This window comes from Orussus abietinus, unplaced genomic scaffold (assembly GCF_000612105.2).
Source record: "Orussus abietinus isolate OABI.00-Male unplaced genomic scaffold, Oabi_2.0 scaffold58, whole genome shotgun sequence".
Lineage (NCBI taxonomy): Eukaryota > Metazoa > Arthropoda > Insecta > Hymenoptera > Orussidae > Orussus > Orussus abietinus.
Genome location: NW_019394249.1, coordinates 405,344 through 424,482, shown reverse-complemented (window position 1 = coordinate 424,482; position 19,139 = coordinate 405,344). Strand labels below are relative to the sequence as shown.

Sequence of the window (19,139 nt, the reverse complement as noted above, 5' to 3'; positions counted from 1 at the left end):
GAGTAAGCACATGTACGTATGCTCGTTATATGTACGATACATGTACAAAAGGAAGAGAAGGGGAACGGTTAACGTCGATTCGCTAAACGGTACCATTAACGCGACGAAGAGCGAAGAAATATCTCGAGGACATGCAAAGCCTCCGACACCGGTCGGAAAACTCGCTGCCACCTCGATGTAGAAAGACAATTTTTAATCGCGAGGGTGCGCCCTGCAACATATTTAACGGTGTAATACGTTCGATCGATGCAGGGACGTCTACGAAAAAAGTAAAGACAAGTTTTCTAAACATAACCCAATTCGTCCGCGTATGCTATCGTATCTTGAATAAATCCCTAATTTTTGTTCGCGTTATTACCGCAACACGTGATTGGTAAAATCTAGATCGCAATCATCTTTGCGGGAGCATGATTTATCGTGTCTGGAAGGATATCGAAATCGCATCGCAAGATCAAGTAAGGTGATCGTAAGTTAATTCACAACGATAAAATAAAAAAAGTCAACACGCGCAAAATCTACACGTACGTAACACATCGATGGAACAATAATCAATTGATCGTTATTTACGGGCAAATATTCGTCTCAACATTTCGATGCAGATTCTAACAAATTTTCGTTATATCTAAAGTTTGTTCTCAACCCACCCCGGATATCGTATTTACTTTAATTATCTTATAACCCACCGGTCATTACTTCATAACCCGATGGCTATCCACTCTCCATGATTCACGACCGAGATCCGCATCGGCTGTCGCTGACCGCGCGTATTTCGTCATCCGGTAACAGTTCGAAGCGTTTCCTGGAATTCTAGGGCCCGAACATCTTCGAAACGCGGAATGGATCGCGATATAAACAAACGCGAAAAACCGGCTGGGCGTCCCCTAGATCCGGGGGGAGCGGCCATTCCTCGAGGTCTCGCCACGCGACTGGACGACCTCGCGATTCGATTACGTCGGAAACGATGTTCGTGAAAATTCCTGTGACTAGAGGACCACCCAGCGCCCCTCCACGATCACTAGGACCTATCGAAATTGACGCGCGCACGTCCAAGACTCTTGCTTCGATTGGCCGACTAGATCGCGCCGACCACCCGGCATTCCGGAACATTCCATGCGAGTCGTGCGAGTTTACCCCGCGATCGACCGCGATCCAGAGGGAGATGGGGGTCAAAGTGCCTCTAGGAGCGTACTTTGGAAATCGCGAGATTTGGCCGCGGCGCGATCTCGCGACCAGAATTCGCTTCGCCAAAGCGAACGTGGGAGGAGGACCTCGAGATTCGCGGGCGGATGACCTCCGCCGTTTCCTGAAGTCGGGGCTCTCTCGCTCCTGCGGTCGGGCAAGGAAGAGAGAATGGGCACCCGGACCGACCGCGATGTCCCCTGACCACCACCCCCGCATCGCCGACGAGTCCAATCTCGAGCTGCGAGTCGACAACCGGCGAACAAAGGGTAAGAAACGTCGAGGAGGAATATTCGTTTCGACCTAAGCAAGCTATCGGTCGGGTAGCGTGTCTTCGGAGAGTCCGACGGACTGGGACCTATCGAAATTCTAGAATTTTCGAAATTCGATAGCCGAGCTTTCCTTGGATAATTCCATCTCGACTTCCTCCGAAATCGGGGTCCAGAAGATCGTCGCCCGGGGAGAACGCTCCGTCCATGGTCGATTTTTCCGATAAATGTCCCGACGTAGTATGGGCTTTCTTTTTTTTAAGGAAACGAATAAAAAACCGAACGAACTTACGTCGTGACTCGATACTCAACAGGCGCAGCGGATTTCTGCGCGTTACCGTTCACTGAACCCATCCTTCTCGAGCATGAGTCAGGGGGAGTCATTGGATATCCTGGGAGATTATCGCAAATTATCGCCGACCCTGTCCGTAACTTCCTCCCGAAGCACGATTTAATTCGGCTTTGCTTGGTCGACCGGATGCTGTGGACACAGGAGAGGAACGGAGCGATGCCGTGCCCGGAAAAAAGAGGTAAATTCTCTCTGACCCCGTCAATGGAACGTTCCGAAAGCGAGATAATTTGATAATCCTATCTCGCCCGACGAGTCACTTAAGGCAGAGTATGCGTAAATTCGACGGAGGAACTCTCTGGAACGTACAATCCAGCTCAATTGCGAGTACATCGACGCAGAAGACGGGCCGTACGTTACACGGATCGTGCGAAGCAAAAATGGACGTTAACCTATCAGCGACAAAACGTATTTACAATTTGTCGACGTAATTATCTTTGAAGTGACATGAATCGATAATTCGCCAGATTGTTATATCCGGTTAAGCCTGATCGGTTACTTCGTTTGTTCGCACGATTCTAGATAATCTTGTTAATTTCTAAGTACGGCATTCTTCCGTTTCGAGTCGATACTCTTATCGTGGAATGTGGAGCATTTCTAGGGTAAATGTTTCTTCTCGACGACGGCCTTTTCTGATGTCGGAAGAAATATTGCCCTATAAATGTCGAAATTCCACGTTTATAACACCCGAGAGCCGAAAATATTAATCCACGGTCGCGGTACCGAATCTCGTAGGCAAGTCGGGCTTAGCGATCGTAAAAAAGTTGACACAGAGCCGAGGGCGAGTCGGGCTAGAGATTGCCGAAACGGTGCTCCCATTTCGAATCTAACGAGCTAACTCGGATGGAAGAAGGGCCGCGATCTCGTTCCTCTCCTGCCCGAGGGAAAATTAGATGACGGATCGATAATCCTCACCTGAGAAGCAATCACAGATAGTACTATCGGATCGGAAATCACGACGCACGAGAGGGACGAAGGAAAAAAACGGTTTTCCTGTATCTCGGTGACTGGAAAAATATCACAGAAATCCGCTTCTTCGGTCTATGCGATAAACGCATTCTTGGCGATATCGCAGCGAAAACTCGCGCTTTTACCTCTTACTGGAAATCTTACGAGGAGGAAAAGATTGTGAGGCCGATACTTGTACGGATTCATAAGTAATATAACGGTTTTTATCGAGATGTCCCTTGATTTTTGCGTGGGATCAGAGTCGGAATTTGATATTTTAACGGCGTTTCTAATTTTTCTATCAAATAAGGGCGAAGTCGGGCAGTCGATAGGCGAGCCCATCTGGAATCTCTGGTACCTTACGGTAGTCGGCGAGCGGCTCGACTAACAATTAGGTAAATTAATGTGAATTAATCGAATGGGACCGTGGACGCGGCGGACTGTGCGTCCAGTCATCTCGCGGCACTTCTCGATGCACTTCGGGACCGTTCCCTCCCGATGCGCTCGTCGGAAATGCAGCATCGAAGTTGCTCGGTCGGAAAGAAAAAATTGTCTCGTCGAAGTGCGTTTTAGCGAAGACATCGACAATCGCGCTTCGAAATGCGAGACGTGGATTGGAATCGCCCCGTGGACGCTCGTGATAATTCTTTGTAAATCCATTGTTACGTTTATCCGAAAGGAATGGGCAATAGCGCGCCACTAAAAATCTGAAAGGAACATGGGCCATCCAATTACACCGTCGGTTTGTGCGAGCTTATCTAGACTGGAGAGAACCATGTGGGAATTCCTCGGTAACTCCTCGACAAAGGAGTATACATCAACGGCAAATAAAACGGCGGATCGTCGTTGCTGGAACTGCACTAAATCATCTCCGAATGGTCCGAGTCGAAGGCGCGACAATGAATGCACTTCTTCGATCGGCGATCGATCGCCCTTCCTCGGGCACGAGGATCAAACAGGGCTTATCCCGCGGTAAATACAGGTTATGCAAACACGTCGTTTACCCGCGTTATTGTCATGTAACGGAAGCGATGAAATGGCCATTGTTAACGGAAGCTTCTTATCGTGCGTCGGGATGGAGGACTGCAGTTCCTGCGTTGCTTCCAGTTGACGCGGAAGTGGACCATTTATGTGGAAGGTACTTAAAAATGTTGGCAAGGCGCGGTCATAGTCTCAATAGGCGAAACAACCGCTGAGACGATTCGCGGAATGCAAAGTATCTCGTGTGCGCTCTCGGAGGTTGACGCAGTTCCCTCTTCGTTGCCGGTCACGAGCATCTTCGGAAAGGGGACCGGAAAGAGGACGACGTGGTCGGACCAGAGGTGGTGAAATTAGCGTCACAAGGTGCACCTCGTGACCGCATCGTCGACCGAAGAGATGCGGGTTAAGGAGAAGTAGGTTTAAAAATCGGGATTTTTTTTATTAAAGCGACGTTTGTTCGTATGGCCAGGTCAGGGCAGGAATGTCACGAGTCCGGTTTTTGCGTCGTCGACCAAGGATCGTGACGTTTGAGAATCGTGGACAATTGCCACCGAGGAGCTGCTCGAGATCTGCAGTTTTCGACCTTGCTTGACAAAACTGGCCGACTCGCGCCATATATAAAAACAATGATCTCGATTTTACGCGCGGCCGAGTTTGCGTACAGTCTAAAAATGTCCCGTGAATCGTGGACGTGCTTGCTCTTCCAATTAGCGCGCGGATTTAAGGCCACCTCGGAGCTTCCTCTCGTTTTCGCTCGAACTTCTGCCGTGGCACTTTTGCCCATGTTCGTCGGACAAGAATCTTTCGCAACGCGCCTCCTCCCATTTTTACGAAGTCGACTTTCCTCCCGTTCTTCTCGGATCGGGTGACTCTCGGGATTCCTCGATAGGGTCTCCGTCACCGATAATACTTTCCGGGGGTCGACGTCATCGATGAGCTCGAAAGGGATTCCGATTTCTTGAGGCTCCTCTTGCCTCTTGCTTCGCACGATAGGCCCGATAACTCACGTTGGGGACATTTGTCTGCCGTTTTCCTCCACTCGGGGAAGATAACCGATTCTTCTTTAGGGCCTCCATAATCACGCGCTGTAGTTTCAAAGAAGTTTCATAAATAATTTTACGCTCTATATGCAGCCGTTCCTCAATTTACGCGGAGTATCCGTTCCCCGTGGATTCGTTTGACGCGAATGAACATCGCGTAACAAAATTCTGTCGGTAAAAGAGAAAAAATATTAGTAATAAAAGCTAGTGCCTATAAGTTTAAGAAATGCATATTTACTTCAAATAGCTTGATAAATAAAATAATGACGTTTCAAAACCGCGTAATTTGAGGGTGGGGTGCATATCACCTTAACGAGGTGGAACGCCCGACTCGTCATCCCTGGACCAAGGCGCGACTCCTTCGCGTCCCTGGGTTCCTCCCTCCCTTCCGTGTCCGACCGACCGAAAAGGAGGAACGGGGCGCGTGCACCTTGCACCGAAGCGGCTCTCGTCCATTTGGTGGTTTCAGGAAGAGGCGGCGCCAATAGCCCCATCCGCGATGGTTCGGCTGCGGCGCGTCGCCGTCGTCGCGCTATCGTCCGCCGAGCGGTGATACGCGCGGACCAGACGCCCCGAGGAGAGCCTTAAGGACGGGTCAGCGCCGGCGATAGGCGGCCTCCTTCGGGAAAGACGCGCCGAAGCGGTCGCACCAGCCAGTGACGGCGTGACCGTCGGCGAGGACCGCAGTCGGCCGCGATGGTCTCGTGACGGAAACCCCGGGCGACCGGCTTCGGTTCGGTCGATTCGATTCGATTGCCAAGCCCGACCCCTGACCAGGTCGACCTCGCCGGGAGACATGTCGAAGAGGCAATGGATGGTCCTGCTGATGCTGTTCCTTACCTATCTCCTCTTGGGAGCCTCCATCTTCTACCATATCGAGAGTCGCCTCGAGGTCGAGAAGGTTCGGAAGGCCAGAATGGAGCGCATGGAGATCAATGGTGAGTTTCTATCGTTTTTCCAGAATTTCTCCAATCCCATTGGTGACCCTACCGATCCGGGGGGAGGGCATCGCGAAAACTCAAGGAGCTCGAATACAAATTTTAAGGCGTTCGTTTAGTCAATTTTAATCGTTTCATTCCTGGTCCGATTTATCGGGCAATCGAAACTCGGGCCGATCTAGAATTTCCGTATTTACTGGTAGGGGATGTTGCTTTCGGTACTCGGACGGAATCCATTCGTCGCGTTAACGAGTAAATCGTGTAGTGTTCTATTTTTTCTTTTTTTTTTTTTAAATAGACGTATCAATCGAAACTTGTCGCACGCCTTTTATGACATCACAAATTATCGAAACGATAATCACAGCTCGAGATAAAACGATATAAGGGACTCTCATAGTGCGGGCGCATACCTGCCGTTTCTGTTTCCTGTTTTATCTCTACGCGCGAACGCAAAGAAAAATATATTCCGTATAATATTCCGCAACGGCGACGTAATTTAGGCGAGTAATTGCGCCGATAATGGCAGTTTTAACATCGCCGAGTAATTTAGGAGAACGTAAGCGAGGTAGTAAATATTTATCGATATCGTTTCTGCCTGTTTCGATCAGCTGATTTCGAGAAACCCATCACTGTAGCACGCTTTACGGTTGGAGTTTTACGAGTTTTCGAAACCTCTTTTTTTTTTTTTTTACGCGATTTAAACGACGCATCTTTAGTTTCGTTTAACGTCTCATTTGGTGTTCTTGCGTAAGAAAAGTATATGAAAAAAAAAAAAAAGAAGATCCATATCTGCAAATCGACCAGAGGTCGTAGGCTCCCCGGTAAGCCGATCACGAGGAACGCGTTGAAACGACTCGTAGGCCCGGCGAAGCTTCGATTTTTGTATGCAGAGCCGTGCCCCGAGTCATCATTGTTCGAGGAAGGCTAGCTTTGTTCGATGACCGGCTTACAATGCCGCTTACTATAATGCAGCGTCCACAACGTCCAGTGTCAGTGTCATCGATAGTCAACGTGACGAAATGGCTGGCCGAGGTGATCGGTACATATTATTAACCGCTCCCACGAGTCCCATTCGGGAAACCACAAAGACAACATAGAATCGAACGGAACGGGACGATTCGAGTTAACAATGTCCTTTTAACGTTCCGCCCAGAATAGCGTCAATTACGGTTAATTGTATGGCAATGAAGTTTTACCAGAAATGGTGCAATTCAATTTTTCCTACTTTTCCTGCTTCGTCCGGCTCCCCTTGGACGGTCGGAAATTTGAGATACATTGTTCGATCCCCTAAATGGCAAAACTCATCCTAGGACATTGTTTTCTTGGACTTCGAGTTGACGGTATTTTCATTAAACGGAACAACTGGAACGTAGGAAACGGAAATAGGAAATGCTAGGCGTCGACCGACAAAGTTATAGTCATTCGTGATATCATTTTCCGTGATATTTTCTGTCGCTAACGCGAGTATTTAATCGCTCGTATATGTAGTTACTGGAGAGTTGCGTAAGGAATAAGTATGGACGGTAATTGATTATGTTACTCTGTAAGTAAAACCCATTCATAATGTACAATTAGCGAATAAGTCCTGTCGGTTTGCCGAAGGAGTCGTAGGCGTTCGATGAACCTTTGACGGTCCTCCGACCGCAGGTGGATTGACGCAATTTGGACGAGATACCTGATGGGCCGATGCCTCGATACCTAGAAATTTAGTGGCGATATGTAATCTGAAATACGTTGGTCCCACGTGCGTCGGTGCGTTCACGTAACGCAATGTATAGGAGCGTAAACCACTCCATCGGTCGAGAAACCGCAAAAATGGTCCGTAATTGTACGACATGTCCTTTGCTTAGCCTCGCAAGGAACACTTGCGCGAGATTACGGGAATACGACACGAAGCGTATTTATATGCTCGTAAGTTCTTTGACCCAAACATAATCCGCCAGTCATGGATTGGTCGAACACTTGTGCCAAGACAAAGACATATCACGGAGGGGACTCTTAAGGAATTGTTGCAAACGTCTGGCGGGGCGTAATTCTGGACAATTCGATAAGCCTTCCAAATTCGGATCGCAAGATCTTATAATTCATGCTCGACGTCGAGGTTCCTGGATTATTTCCGTACCTCCTGGAGTTTGCATTGGGCGATAATTCGGCTCGATCAATCGGACGCGATGTACGCAGGTGGAGGCGACGAGATGCACGGGGTATATACTTTAGTTGTAATTTACTGCCGACAATCGGTGTTTTCATAGGCTTTACATCCAGTTGGAAAAAGACGCTGAAAAATTACGGGTAAAATTTGTCGACTGATTTTGGAACAACGTGCAAAGATTGGGGATTGTTCGATTAAAAAAAAAAAAGATTCTTTCTTGGAATTTAAAACATTGTTGACTGGCCATTTTACGACGCACGTCATTCCGGCACGAGTTAACTCGTGATCGGTCAACGATGTATTAATGCAGGTACTCTAAACATTCGATGTAAACGCGATTCGAGGTGGTGACTAGCGATAACGCTATCTAGGTAAATCCCGAATAATTCTTGAATAATTTCCCTTTTCGAGCTCGGACCACCGAGCAGAATGCGAAAATAAATTGCGGCGTGTCATATGCGGTGACCTCCGTAAAAATCGTCTCGAGCATCTAAACTCGTTGAATTTTGTCGTGTAACTCTTACGCGTGCGAAGCAATTGTCGAGTAATGGACACGAAACGTGTTTACGATGTCCGGTGGTCCTCCTTGAGCGGCAAAACGCGATTTTCTGATACTCTCTAAAAGGTCTTGAAGAACCGCGACGATCAAGGATTGAAAATAAATTTTTGTTGCACCCTTTGTTAGGTCTTGCATGCTTGCAGGTGAGATCGAACCCTAATCGAGTCTACGAAGCTTCGAATCTCTTCGACTTTTCGTCTCTTCGGGAAGACATCTCGTTAAAGGGTACCCTTCGGGTCGCGCTAGGACCAATTATTCCTTCCATTAATCTGCACGGGATACTCAACTTCCATTTAACAGGAGGCTATCTTCGAGCCAATTGCTCGCTATTATCTTATCAGCTGATATTTGCTAGTTACATTATTCGTTTGTTCAATTGTAGGATCCAGCCACGTTGACATATATGTTCGCCTGCACCGTTCAACGTAGGAACGATTATTTATTTATTTATTCGGAATTACAGAAAAGCAACAAGTCGGAAGATTCGCAAACTTCTTCCTTAGCCATGTAACGAGATTCCTCTTTCGCGATAAATCATACCCGGTGGAATTGAAAAAAAACTTTTCATTTATCTACAGCGAGCAACGTTAACGTCACTTCGAGAGGTGCTTCTACTAACTGTCGCAATTTCAAGCACAACTAATTATTCAAATTGGGCCTTTAACGTTATTTATTTCGTGCTAATGTAATTACCCGTAATCTGGGCATAGCGTAATAAATTATGATGGACCGACAACGGTTATGCCTCTGTGCGACGTGTGTGCAATTAATATTTTGTTACGTATATCAGAGTCTAGTAGGTACTAAAAAAGAAAAATGATCCGAGGGTATTTTATTCGGAATGCTTTGATAAGGTCGATGGGACTCGATGTCGCTATGGCGGTCCAAATGACCCCTGCAGATGCGCCGAGATAAACGTAGCCTTTGGCATGACCCAATTCTCCCGGATGAAGAGATTACATTGTAACGTAATAATAAAACGATTTACGAATGCTCCTCGGCTTCTAGCTCTCCTTCACCAGCACTACGTCCCGGATGGTTGGCACGACCAGCACGAGATTTTGGAAAAGCTTACCAGTTACTGCGGGAAATCGGTATACAATTACACCGAGGGCGAGACAGACCCTCTGAAATGGGACTTCTACAACAGCTTCTACTTTGCGTACACCGTGGTCAGTACCATCGGTAAGTTTCGCTCGAATCGAGATTACTCGCAGCCTATGCTTCTTTTCCGAACGGTGAGTTTTATCCAGTCGTGCCTTAATTCTATTGGATTTTACGTACACGAGTGGGTGCTCGAGGTGATACGAAAGGGTCATTCGGTATATATAAAATGTTAACAAATTTGTATGAACCCTTTCTCCAAACTGGGGGCACCGAATCATTCGAAAGTTCAGCACGTGACTATGGAGGCCCTAAGGAAGAAAAAATCAAATTTCACGAACACCACGTTTTTTTCTTAGGGTCTCCACAATCACGTATTAAAGTTTTAAAATGACCCTTTCATATCGCGTTAAAGCCGAATCGAAGGACGGGAACACGGTACGCGAAGGACGTGGTCGCACCCTTGACCTTCCAACAACTAGGCGTTACGCGTCATCGTACTCGGTACTATTGCGAGTACGCAATGCGTATGTCGCGTCGATTTTACGCGCGTAATTCTACGAGAGAAAGTTCCTACAGATCTTGGAAGAGCTTGCAAAGGTTCGCTACATGCTTCCCTTCGTTTTCCAGGGTACGGGAATTTGGCTCCGACGAACATGCTGGGACGCATCCTGATGATTTTTTACGGCCTCGTTGGGATACCCATGAACGGGATCTTGCTTACGCAACTGGGTGAATTCTTCGGGAATGTGTTCGTGCGAGCTCATCAGAAGTACAAGTCGTACAATCACGGCCAAAGCGACTCGCTCAAGAAGTCCCCCTTGGAAACGAGGAAGGCCAGCCTTGCCGTCCGTATTTTCATGTACCTGATACCAGGTTTCGTCATGTTCATCTTCTTCCCTGCCTTCCTCTTCTCCCACTTCGAGGGATGGGGCTACGACGAGGCGGTGTACTATGCATTCGTTACCCTGACCACCATCGGTTTTGGGGATTACGTGGCAGGTCGGGAATTCTCCTTCTCAAGGGATGATATTCTTATTTACAATAATTGAAATTAACACTCGAGTCGGGTTTCTGCTACTTAAGGTCATTTTTTACTCATGGTATTGATAAAAATAAATTTTATAATATTTACGTTTGTACCCGCTTGCCTATATTGGGATAAGATTGAGGTGAGTCGAGATTGACGTTTTAATGAAATATTATGTATCGTGTATAATAATTTGAGATCATCGAAACGGTAAATCTCAATGGTTCTCGTCGTTTTCCGTTCTACAGGCCAAGACAACACCAAAGGAAGTGGAATATTTTTTATCCTGTACAAGACGTTCCTGATCTGTTGGATCTCTTTCGGACTGGGTTACATAGTCATGATAATGACGTTTATTGCTCGAGGAATGCGCAGCAAGAAGATCACCAGGTTGGAGCGAAAGTTAGCGATGAATCTTAAGCACACGCAGAGCAGGATCTGGCACGAATTTAACAAAGAAGTCAACTATCTCAGGAGGGTGTTCAACGAGTTGCAGCTCTCGAAAGTCAAGGTAAAAATGCACCGTCCACTCGTAATCCTCCTAAATGGGGAGAGGAAAAAATTAAGGAGTAATAATTAAGTTTAATGTATATATTTTTTTTTCTCTTCCAGCGGGTCTACGTCGACGAGGTACAATATCAAACACCACCCAGTAAGTTTACTCGCAGCAACAGTTTTCCCGATCTCAGAGACTTGGTCTATGGTGGTTTGGCGAATCCTATTCCTCCGCATCCTAGACGTCGGGCCAACAGCGAAGTCGTTCCTATGGTGAGATGAAAGTTCAATCTTCGATTGCACTTACGTACCTCCTGAAAATAGACTCGGGTAATTATGCCATCCCGCGTGAATTTAACAGGAAACCCAGGTGACGCGCGTGGTGTCGGAGACGGACCTGCAAAGGATCGACAAAACGGCAACCTTCGCTTCCCATGCAATGGTCCAACCTGCGGAATTACTGGCGCGGCTGGTAAACGTGCTAGGATATATTCCACCACCGCCGGGCGACTTGAACGAAACCGCAGACCAGGACCACGAACAAGCGGCAGAATCGCGAGGCGTTCAAGGCTTCTCCGAGAAAGACATTTTAGCCAGCGAGAGATCCTGGAACGAGTCGAGCTGGAAAATCGGGGGAGAGAAGATTACGGTTCCGAGGCCCAGATCAAGGGCGTCCAGCGAAGTCCGCCTGAATCCGAAAATGGACGGCAATATCGGGCAAAACCGCGAGTGGACCTGGTCAGGCCCTGCGGCCTCCAGGAAGATTCAGGAGATCATGAAGGCTCGCGGAAGCGGACCTTCCGGCGCGAAGGAATCGAGAACCAAGTTCCCTTCGTTGGCTGTACCGAAATCCGTACAAAAGGCCCTGCTGCCGCGTTGGATGAGACAGTTGTCCAATAAAAAGACCTCGGCAGACCAGTCGGCAGGAAATTCCGCCGACGATTTGGAAGCGCCCAAGGACATCGGTCACTACTCCTCCATCGGAGCAGGTCAGATACCGTCTTCGATATTCGCCGAGACGAGGAACTCGATGACCAGGCATTACTTCACCCATACGGGAGCGGCGAATCTGTCGGATGCTCTGGAGAGCGGGAATCTCCTCGAGGAAACTTCGCTGGCCGACTTCCTCAGGGCCTTGACCGCTCTTCACACCAGGGTAGGAGCCGTCCCCGATGAATATGTTCGCAAACCCCAAAGGAAGATGGGGACCGCTTCTTTGACTCCGCCGAAACTCCCGAGCCTGTTGACCCTGTTTTCCCCACCTTCCGGTGCCGCTTCGGCTACGCAGAGCCAACAGAACACCGTGACCGCCGCTCAGAACTCTGCAAGGAGGTTCTCTCTGAGGACTGTGGACAATTCCGGGACTGCAACGCCGAGCTATAGCAGGAAGATGAGCTTCGCGGGGCCCGCAGCGAAGCCAAGGAGACGATTCTCGCTCAGGCCCGTCAACACGCCGGCGAGCACGCCGCCGCAACACGCGTCTCCATATTTATCCGTAAGTGCAGGCTGATATCTCGTTGACGCTTAGATTAGTTTCGAAGCTTTGACTAACCGCGATGTGTACTCCAGGCTCATCGTCAATTTGCGGAGCCGAGCAACCCGCCACCGTACTCGGCGGACCCCTTCGTCTTCGTGAGTTCAAAGGAACCTCTGGTTTCCATGGAAGGAGCTCCAGGAATTTCTCACCCCATGACAACGTCCACCTCCAATTTGCGAAGATTCTCTTTGCGACCCGCGCAAATCAGCGTTCCGTCGACTCAAGCGACTTCCAACGTCGATGCCAGACCCGGTGGGCTAGGTGGGTTCTTCAACTCGAAAATTGGGGCCGTCAATCCCACCAAACCGATTCCGCGGTGGAAAGCTGGGATGCTCCAGCGGCAAATTAGTCAGATGAATCTTCAGCGGCGGGTCCGAGCTTTTAGTCTCAGCGACGTGAATTCTGATGGATCCAATTTAATTTCTTCGACGATGGGCGGCCCGGAAGACTCGTCCCGGTTTTCTGGCGCAGGATGGCAGAGGGACTTTTTGAAGAAGCCGCTGAAGCCAGGGTCTGCAACGACAGGGAAGTCGGTCACGATAGCATCACCGGAAGCTTCCATGTCCGACGACGTGATGGCAAATAGAAGACAAGCGTTAACCGTACAGCCCGATAAAACGAATCAGGCTGAAGATTCCGGGAGGTCGATGGATCCTAAGAAGGGTTTCGCGACTTCGGGAATTTTTAACGATCGTGACGCTAAAACGGTAGGCGTCGACCTTTCTATCGTCGCCGATCGTACATACAGAACTGATGCGGATGTAGATTCTAGGTCGACTTCGGTAACCTCGTCGGAAACGTCTAGCAGCGAATTGAAAAGTTCTTCGGATTCCACTTCGGTGATCAGATCACCGGAAGACAAAAAACTGCTCAGGTCTCATTCGCTCGAACGGTCTTCTGGGGTACAAGAGAGGGACGTTCAAGGGTTCTTGGAGGATTTTACGGCCATTTCTTGCACATCGACTAGTTTGGAGGATGTCAGAATTGAGCCTACTTTATCCCTCGACTCGGGATGGAGCGAATTGTCCGATTTAAATCTAAAAGAGAAATTTAAGGGGGGCCAAGAATTACCCATGACCGACTTGGAGAAACGCGCGAACGACGGAAAGTCTGTAGACCATTCCGAGGACAGAAAAGAGTCCGGGTCTTCTCTTTTAAGTCTGGCTTCTCTGGAGAAATTATTAATTCAATATCAAGGAGGTAAATCAATTTTGGGGGAATCCTCGTCTAGTAGCGAAAAAAGCGGGACGGAAGGTAATGATGGGACATTTTACCCAGACGCATCAAAATCTGTAGAAACTCGCACAAAAGATTTGGATGGTCCTCGATACAGACCTCCTTTATTGGAAACATCAAATGTAGATACCGGACCCTCGAATTCGTGCGATAAAACGTTAATGGCTACTTCTCGGGCCAAAGAAGAGAGTAGAAAAGCCGGGGAAACGTCTTCGCGAGAGTTAGATAAAGTAGAAAGAAAAACATCCGTATCGGTTGAGCCTTGGTCCGAGAGTCAAAGATCCTCGGCTAGGAAAACGTCGATGGGCTCCCAGCTAAGTAGTTCAGCGGGATCAGCTGCCAGCAGCAGGAAAAGTTCGACGATTAGGACACCCAACGACAAGCCTAGGGTGTCCATTGACTGTTACAAGCCTCTAGTGGAAGTGAAAATCGAGAAACCTGCTGTAAACCCTTTCGAACAGTACAGAGCTTCCATGGCAGTCGGTCTTGAAAACAGAGGACTCTTAGCGGAAGTCAAGGTAGAGTCGCCCAACGAAAGAGCCTCGACTTCCGTATCCGAGCCAAAAAGGAAGGAACCGTAATTGCAAAACCGATGAAAACGTAAAAGACACCATATTGGACCTACGCGAAAAATCCGTAGTTGCTTTAAAACAACGTGTAGACAAGGCGAACTTTGAAGGACAGCCGAGGCATAATTAAGGGATTAAACTAACCCGGAATGAAGTTCTTCGTGCTCCGTATCACAGTTGGAACGGTGCGATGGAAAGTCGGCACGCTTTGTTCGTACGGATGATAGAAATGCCGAGGCATTTTGCCTTAGACGTAAGACACGATTACTCGGACAACGCGCGGACGAGGGATCGGAAACCCGAAGGATGCGGTCCTTCGAGATTCTTGACTCGCGTTCACGGGGAAGCGTAACTTGTAAGCGAATACGGGAATACTGTGATAGACTGACAAGATTAATCGCGATGATATTCAATCGATTCGGCTGGTTCGAATCGACACCTATATATGATAGTATCGAGATACCATGTATTCGTTACCTTGTAATTTGTAAATACTTTGTTTTTTTCCTAGTAGAGATAAGCCATATGACAAGAAAGTGATTGAATATATCGACCGCGATATCCTCGTGGATATTGAAACGTATAGGCTTGAGTCTTAGCAGGGGAACCAAAGCCGATCTCGGTTTAATCTTATCAAATCCTTGTCCATTTTCCTGCGATTTTATGCAGAGACCGTTTTAATCTCTCCGTGTCCCTGAATGTCGGCAAAGGCGACGTCTTCTAGGTGGTGCTAGGTAGATAACGGCAAGGCGTTTAATGCAACGTTTTATTTGATAACATGGTGCAATAAATTAAGAGTACTTGGCTTTCTCTAGCTACTAACGGTGATTTGTTTAGGGTTGCGAGGCTCGACCTGGTCGTTGAGATGTCGTCAAACGTTCGACGCTGCACCGAAGCAGCATCTAGCCTTTAGCGGACAAGTACTTCTCATGAAGCACGAAGTGAGCGCTGAACTTCGACGACTGTGGTGGGGATAGCGAGACAATCCCTGTAGGTAATCAGTCACGGGGTGGAAGGTAACCATTGTACGTTTTCGTGGTGTACCGGTGTACGTCGTTTAATCGCTGAAAATGCAGATCTTTTGAGGGGTTGTTATGCTTTAAGAGTTCGACGGTGAATTATTCTGGAGCCAATTTTGTATCTCTTCGATTAATCTGGCACGCGGGACCGCTTTTTCCACTCGACTCTTAACTTCTCTCAGAGTGACTTCTCCTCTCGCTAATTCGCTTTCTCCGATGATCACGGCGAGTGGGATACCGTTGTCTTCGCAGTGCTGCAACTGTCCTAATATTTTTGGATTTTTTTTAAAGGATTGCTCCGCCTTAAGCCCACCCTCCCAGAGGTCGACCAAGATGCGCATTCGTTCTTCGTGCAAGTTCTTCTGGGCACTGGCGATGAATACCTGTACTTCCGCGGTACGAGTTTTTAATCCCTTGTTCTCCAGCTTCGATTCTAAAACGCTAAAGATGCGTTCCACTCCTATAGACACTCCGACGCAAGGTACGGTTTTCTTTTTAGGATCAAACATGCCGACTAGGTTATCGTAACGACCTCCGCCTGCCACGCTACCGACTCCTACGTCATCGCCTGGAAAAAAATATTTAACGATCAAAATAAAATCCAATCTTCCGGAACCTTCATATCAAAGTGGCTGAATCGAATATCTAATTTAGGGAGCAACCATCTTACCTGTTAATACTGCTTCATAAATAACGCCCGTATAGTAATCGAGTCCTCTTGCGAGACTCAAATCGAAAATCACTTTATTGGTCACTTTATAAAGGTCACAGTATTTGAACAACAGTTCCATAGCTTCGAGGCCTTGTATTGCACTCTTCTGCTTCATTAAAATGTCATCTTTTCTAAGTTCGCTTACTAGTTCCACGGAGCCTTGTTTCGACACGTAAGTCCCAATTCGGTCAGCAACTGTCGCATCGAGCTGTTTCTCCTCCACCATTTCCTTTCGTACTTCTTCCCAAGGGCTCTTGTCCAATTTGTCTACCGAAGAACATATCGTGCGAAACTTATCATGGGGTACTCCACAGGCTGCAAAAATGCCATCCAGTAGACACCGATGATTCATCTTAATTAAATATGGACCCAGGTCCAAGGAGTTTAGAGCCTCTGAAACTATGCGTAAGCATTCTGCATCCGGTATCATTAAATCGTATTGACCAGCTATGTCGAAATCCTGGATGTAGAAAAGAATATCATACGTTCAGGTATATTTATAATACAGCACCGTTTAATAAGTATGGTTTTATTAAAACTCACACACTGATAAAATTCTCGGTATCTGCCTTTGGTCATTGCAGGATTGTCCCTTCGGTAAACCTTTGCTATGTGATACCGTTTTATGTTGGTAATCTTATTCATGGCCAAATACCTTGCAAAAGGAACTGTCAAGTCATATCTGAGAGCTAGAATTTCACCACCCTGATCTTTCAGGTCATAGATTAATTTTGAATCTTCACCGTATTTCCCCGTTAGTACTTCCTGTAAAGCAGCAAATCGGATTAATTAGTTCCGCGACATGTAATACAGCAACAAAGTCATAGAAATGGGGATATTGCATACCTTCAATTCAAATATGGGGGTATCTATCGTTTCGGCACCATGACGCTTAAATACGGTAACTATTTTGTCTAGGACTCCTAAACGTAGAGCCATTTGCTCAGGATTATAGTCTCGAGTACCCTTTGGTGTTTTTAATATCAACTTCTGAGGTCCAGCATTTTCGTCTCCTAGTTGCGCCTTCAGGTCCAACAATTTAGCCACCTCTTCCGCTATCTGTATAGAAATATGGAAACGAATCATTAATCCTAAATTACTTTAAAGTTCACAATGAAAGAAATATGTTCCTGACCGCGAATAAATAGGCTCTCGTACCTGCGGAGCAGCGAGCGCAGTCGTGTTGAAATATTTCCGAGTTGCAAGTGTGAAATCAACACGCATCAGACGAATCATGGCGTAGAATGGAAGAATATCGGAACCAGAATCAAAGAGAAAAGTCCACCTCAGTCTTGATTACCGAACTACCCGAAACATGACATATAATCCAAATTAGCGAGCCAGTTTGCAGCTGCCACAGAGTACTTTCTTTTTAAACGTGTATATCATTGTTGCCTTTATTATATGGGAGAGGGGATAATTTTGTGGGTAAGATAACTTAGCAAACTGTATTTATCCAAGGCTTATCACTTGATTTACAGTAATTATAGAGGTCTAAAAAGAAAGTAACGAATGATCCAACGATATCACTATTTCGAAGAGTTTGTAATGGATCGAATGCAGAATTAAAATTTGTTCCATTTACTTATGCCAATTAATTTATTAATTAAAATCAAGTAGAATCAACTCCGATACCGAAAGCCAATCTGTGGCAGCGCCGCTCGCATGCAACTACTGCCTCACCTTTTTATCTAAACAATTTGTTTCGGAAGAACCGAAGTTAGTTATACGTTCAACTTTTCTCGCCAGAGGAGACGTAGGATTTTTCGGAGTAGGAAACGCGAGCCGCTCCTCCTGGGAGTAGCTTCCAATATTATCGAACCATCTTTTCAAATTTGGCCAACGCACGAGTTCCCCATTTAGGTGGGTGGAACATAAATCGAATAGTCGAACATCCTGTGACGAAACGATCCACCCGCATACGAAACTGACATCGCCGAGAGCTTCGTTTAGGGCTTCTAATTCGGACCTTAAGTCCACCGACTTGTTAGATCCCTAAAGAAGGAAACACATTAGGATGCCTCATAACCGATACCATTGTTCACAAATCAATGTACCACCGAATGCTATAACTGAAAATACTACTTTCTTTCATTCGCTCGCTGATACATTTTGAAAAAATGCTTTTTCATCGAATTTCAGTTACTTTACATTCAAGGCGATCAGAGAGCGGCAACGGTCCCCAGAATTGGTTTCGCTTGCAACTACATCAAGGGCACGATTCGAGAGTTCCTTTCGCGACGTAACGGACTCGAACGGTTCGAATGCTGAAGAAACTTTCCGTGCACCGTCTGGCGCAATAAAACTAGAAGCGAATCCGGGATTCTCGGAATTACAGTGAAAGTTGATCGGTGACGGGAGCCACGTGCCAGTCGGTGTCAGTTGACGATTGCACGAGACAACGGAGACGACGTCGTCCATATGCCCGGGCGGTCCGATTCAATTCTGGGACTACTTTTTGTCGTGGCTACTCCGATCTCAACGTACCTTTCCACTTTCGGCTTTGGTGGCTTTTAATTTGCGCACGACTTCGCCTTGCTCCTTGACCAGTTCGAGCAACCTCGTTCGAGTTTCGTCAGCCATCGTGCACGACACCGCGCGCTCTAGAGTACACGCGCGACTCACTTCGCGGCTTCCCTGTGCAAATGCGCGATCTGTTCCGCGCGTCTCCCGTGACAGTTGCGGCATTACTCTCAATCTTAGACCATAAATATCCAGACCTCGCATAGCAGTGGAAGGAGTAAACTCGAATACTACATGGATCGTTGGTATGCCGACGGCACTCGGACCCAATCAGATTTTAGACCGCCTTGCAGTGGAAGGGGTAAACGAATGTACACTGAACTCCATTGATGGTTTCCTCCTGGTCCGCTCTGCCCTCTCCGGCCGCGCAGCGTACTAGCGGCGGGAGCAGCGCGGAATTCGAATCGCTCGAGGTGCAGAGAAATAATTGTAAATAATTGTACTTATCGTACAATTATTTCTCATACTGTAATACTTATCATTGAATAAATAGTAGTAC

The 19,139-nt window shown here is 47.3% G+C and overlaps 2 protein-coding genes across 4 annotated transcripts; one reads left to right on the top strand and one right to left on the bottom strand.

Moving 5' to 3' along the window:
- The first annotated feature begins 1,150 nt into the window (after positions 1 to 1,150).
- On the top strand, positions 1,151 to 15,208 carry LOC105698508 (open rectifier potassium channel protein 1). The gene is made up of 8 exons (XM_012422813.2): positions 1,151 to 1,448; positions 5,236 to 5,704; positions 9,424 to 9,600; positions 10,150 to 10,521; positions 10,798 to 11,060; positions 11,162 to 11,317; positions 11,406 to 12,539; positions 12,614 to 15,208. The coding sequence occupies exons 2-8, from the start codon at positions 5,563 to 5,565 to the stop codon at positions 14,396 to 14,398; spliced, it is 4,029 nt and encodes a 1,342-aa protein (XP_012278236.1). The 5' UTR covers positions 1,151 to 1,448; positions 5,236 to 5,562; the 3' UTR covers positions 14,399 to 15,208.
- On the bottom strand, positions 15,139 to 18,854 carry LOC105698509 (histidine--tRNA ligase, cytoplasmic). Of its 3 annotated transcripts, none has more exons than XM_012422814.2 (6): positions 18,605 to 18,854; positions 17,801 to 18,112; positions 16,964 to 17,176; positions 16,661 to 16,882; positions 16,076 to 16,577; positions 15,139 to 15,973 (listed from the first exon to the last, which is right to left on the bottom strand). In XM_012422814.2, the coding sequence occupies exons 1-6, from the start codon at positions 18,842 to 18,844 to the stop codon at positions 15,486 to 15,488; spliced, it is 1,977 nt and encodes a 658-aa protein (XP_012278237.1). In that variant the 5' UTR covers positions 18,845 to 18,854; the 3' UTR covers positions 15,139 to 15,485. The 3 variants fall into 3 exon arrangements, with proteins under 3 accessions (XP_012278237.1, XP_012278239.1, XP_012278238.1); XM_012422816.2 differs by lacking the exon at positions 17,801 to 18,112 and adding an exon at positions 17,276 to 17,421 and having other exon boundaries at positions 18,605 to 18,848; XM_012422815.2 differs by lacking the exon at positions 17,801 to 18,112 and having other exon boundaries at positions 18,605 to 18,848.
- Positions 18,855 to 19,139: the final 285 nt, after the last annotated feature.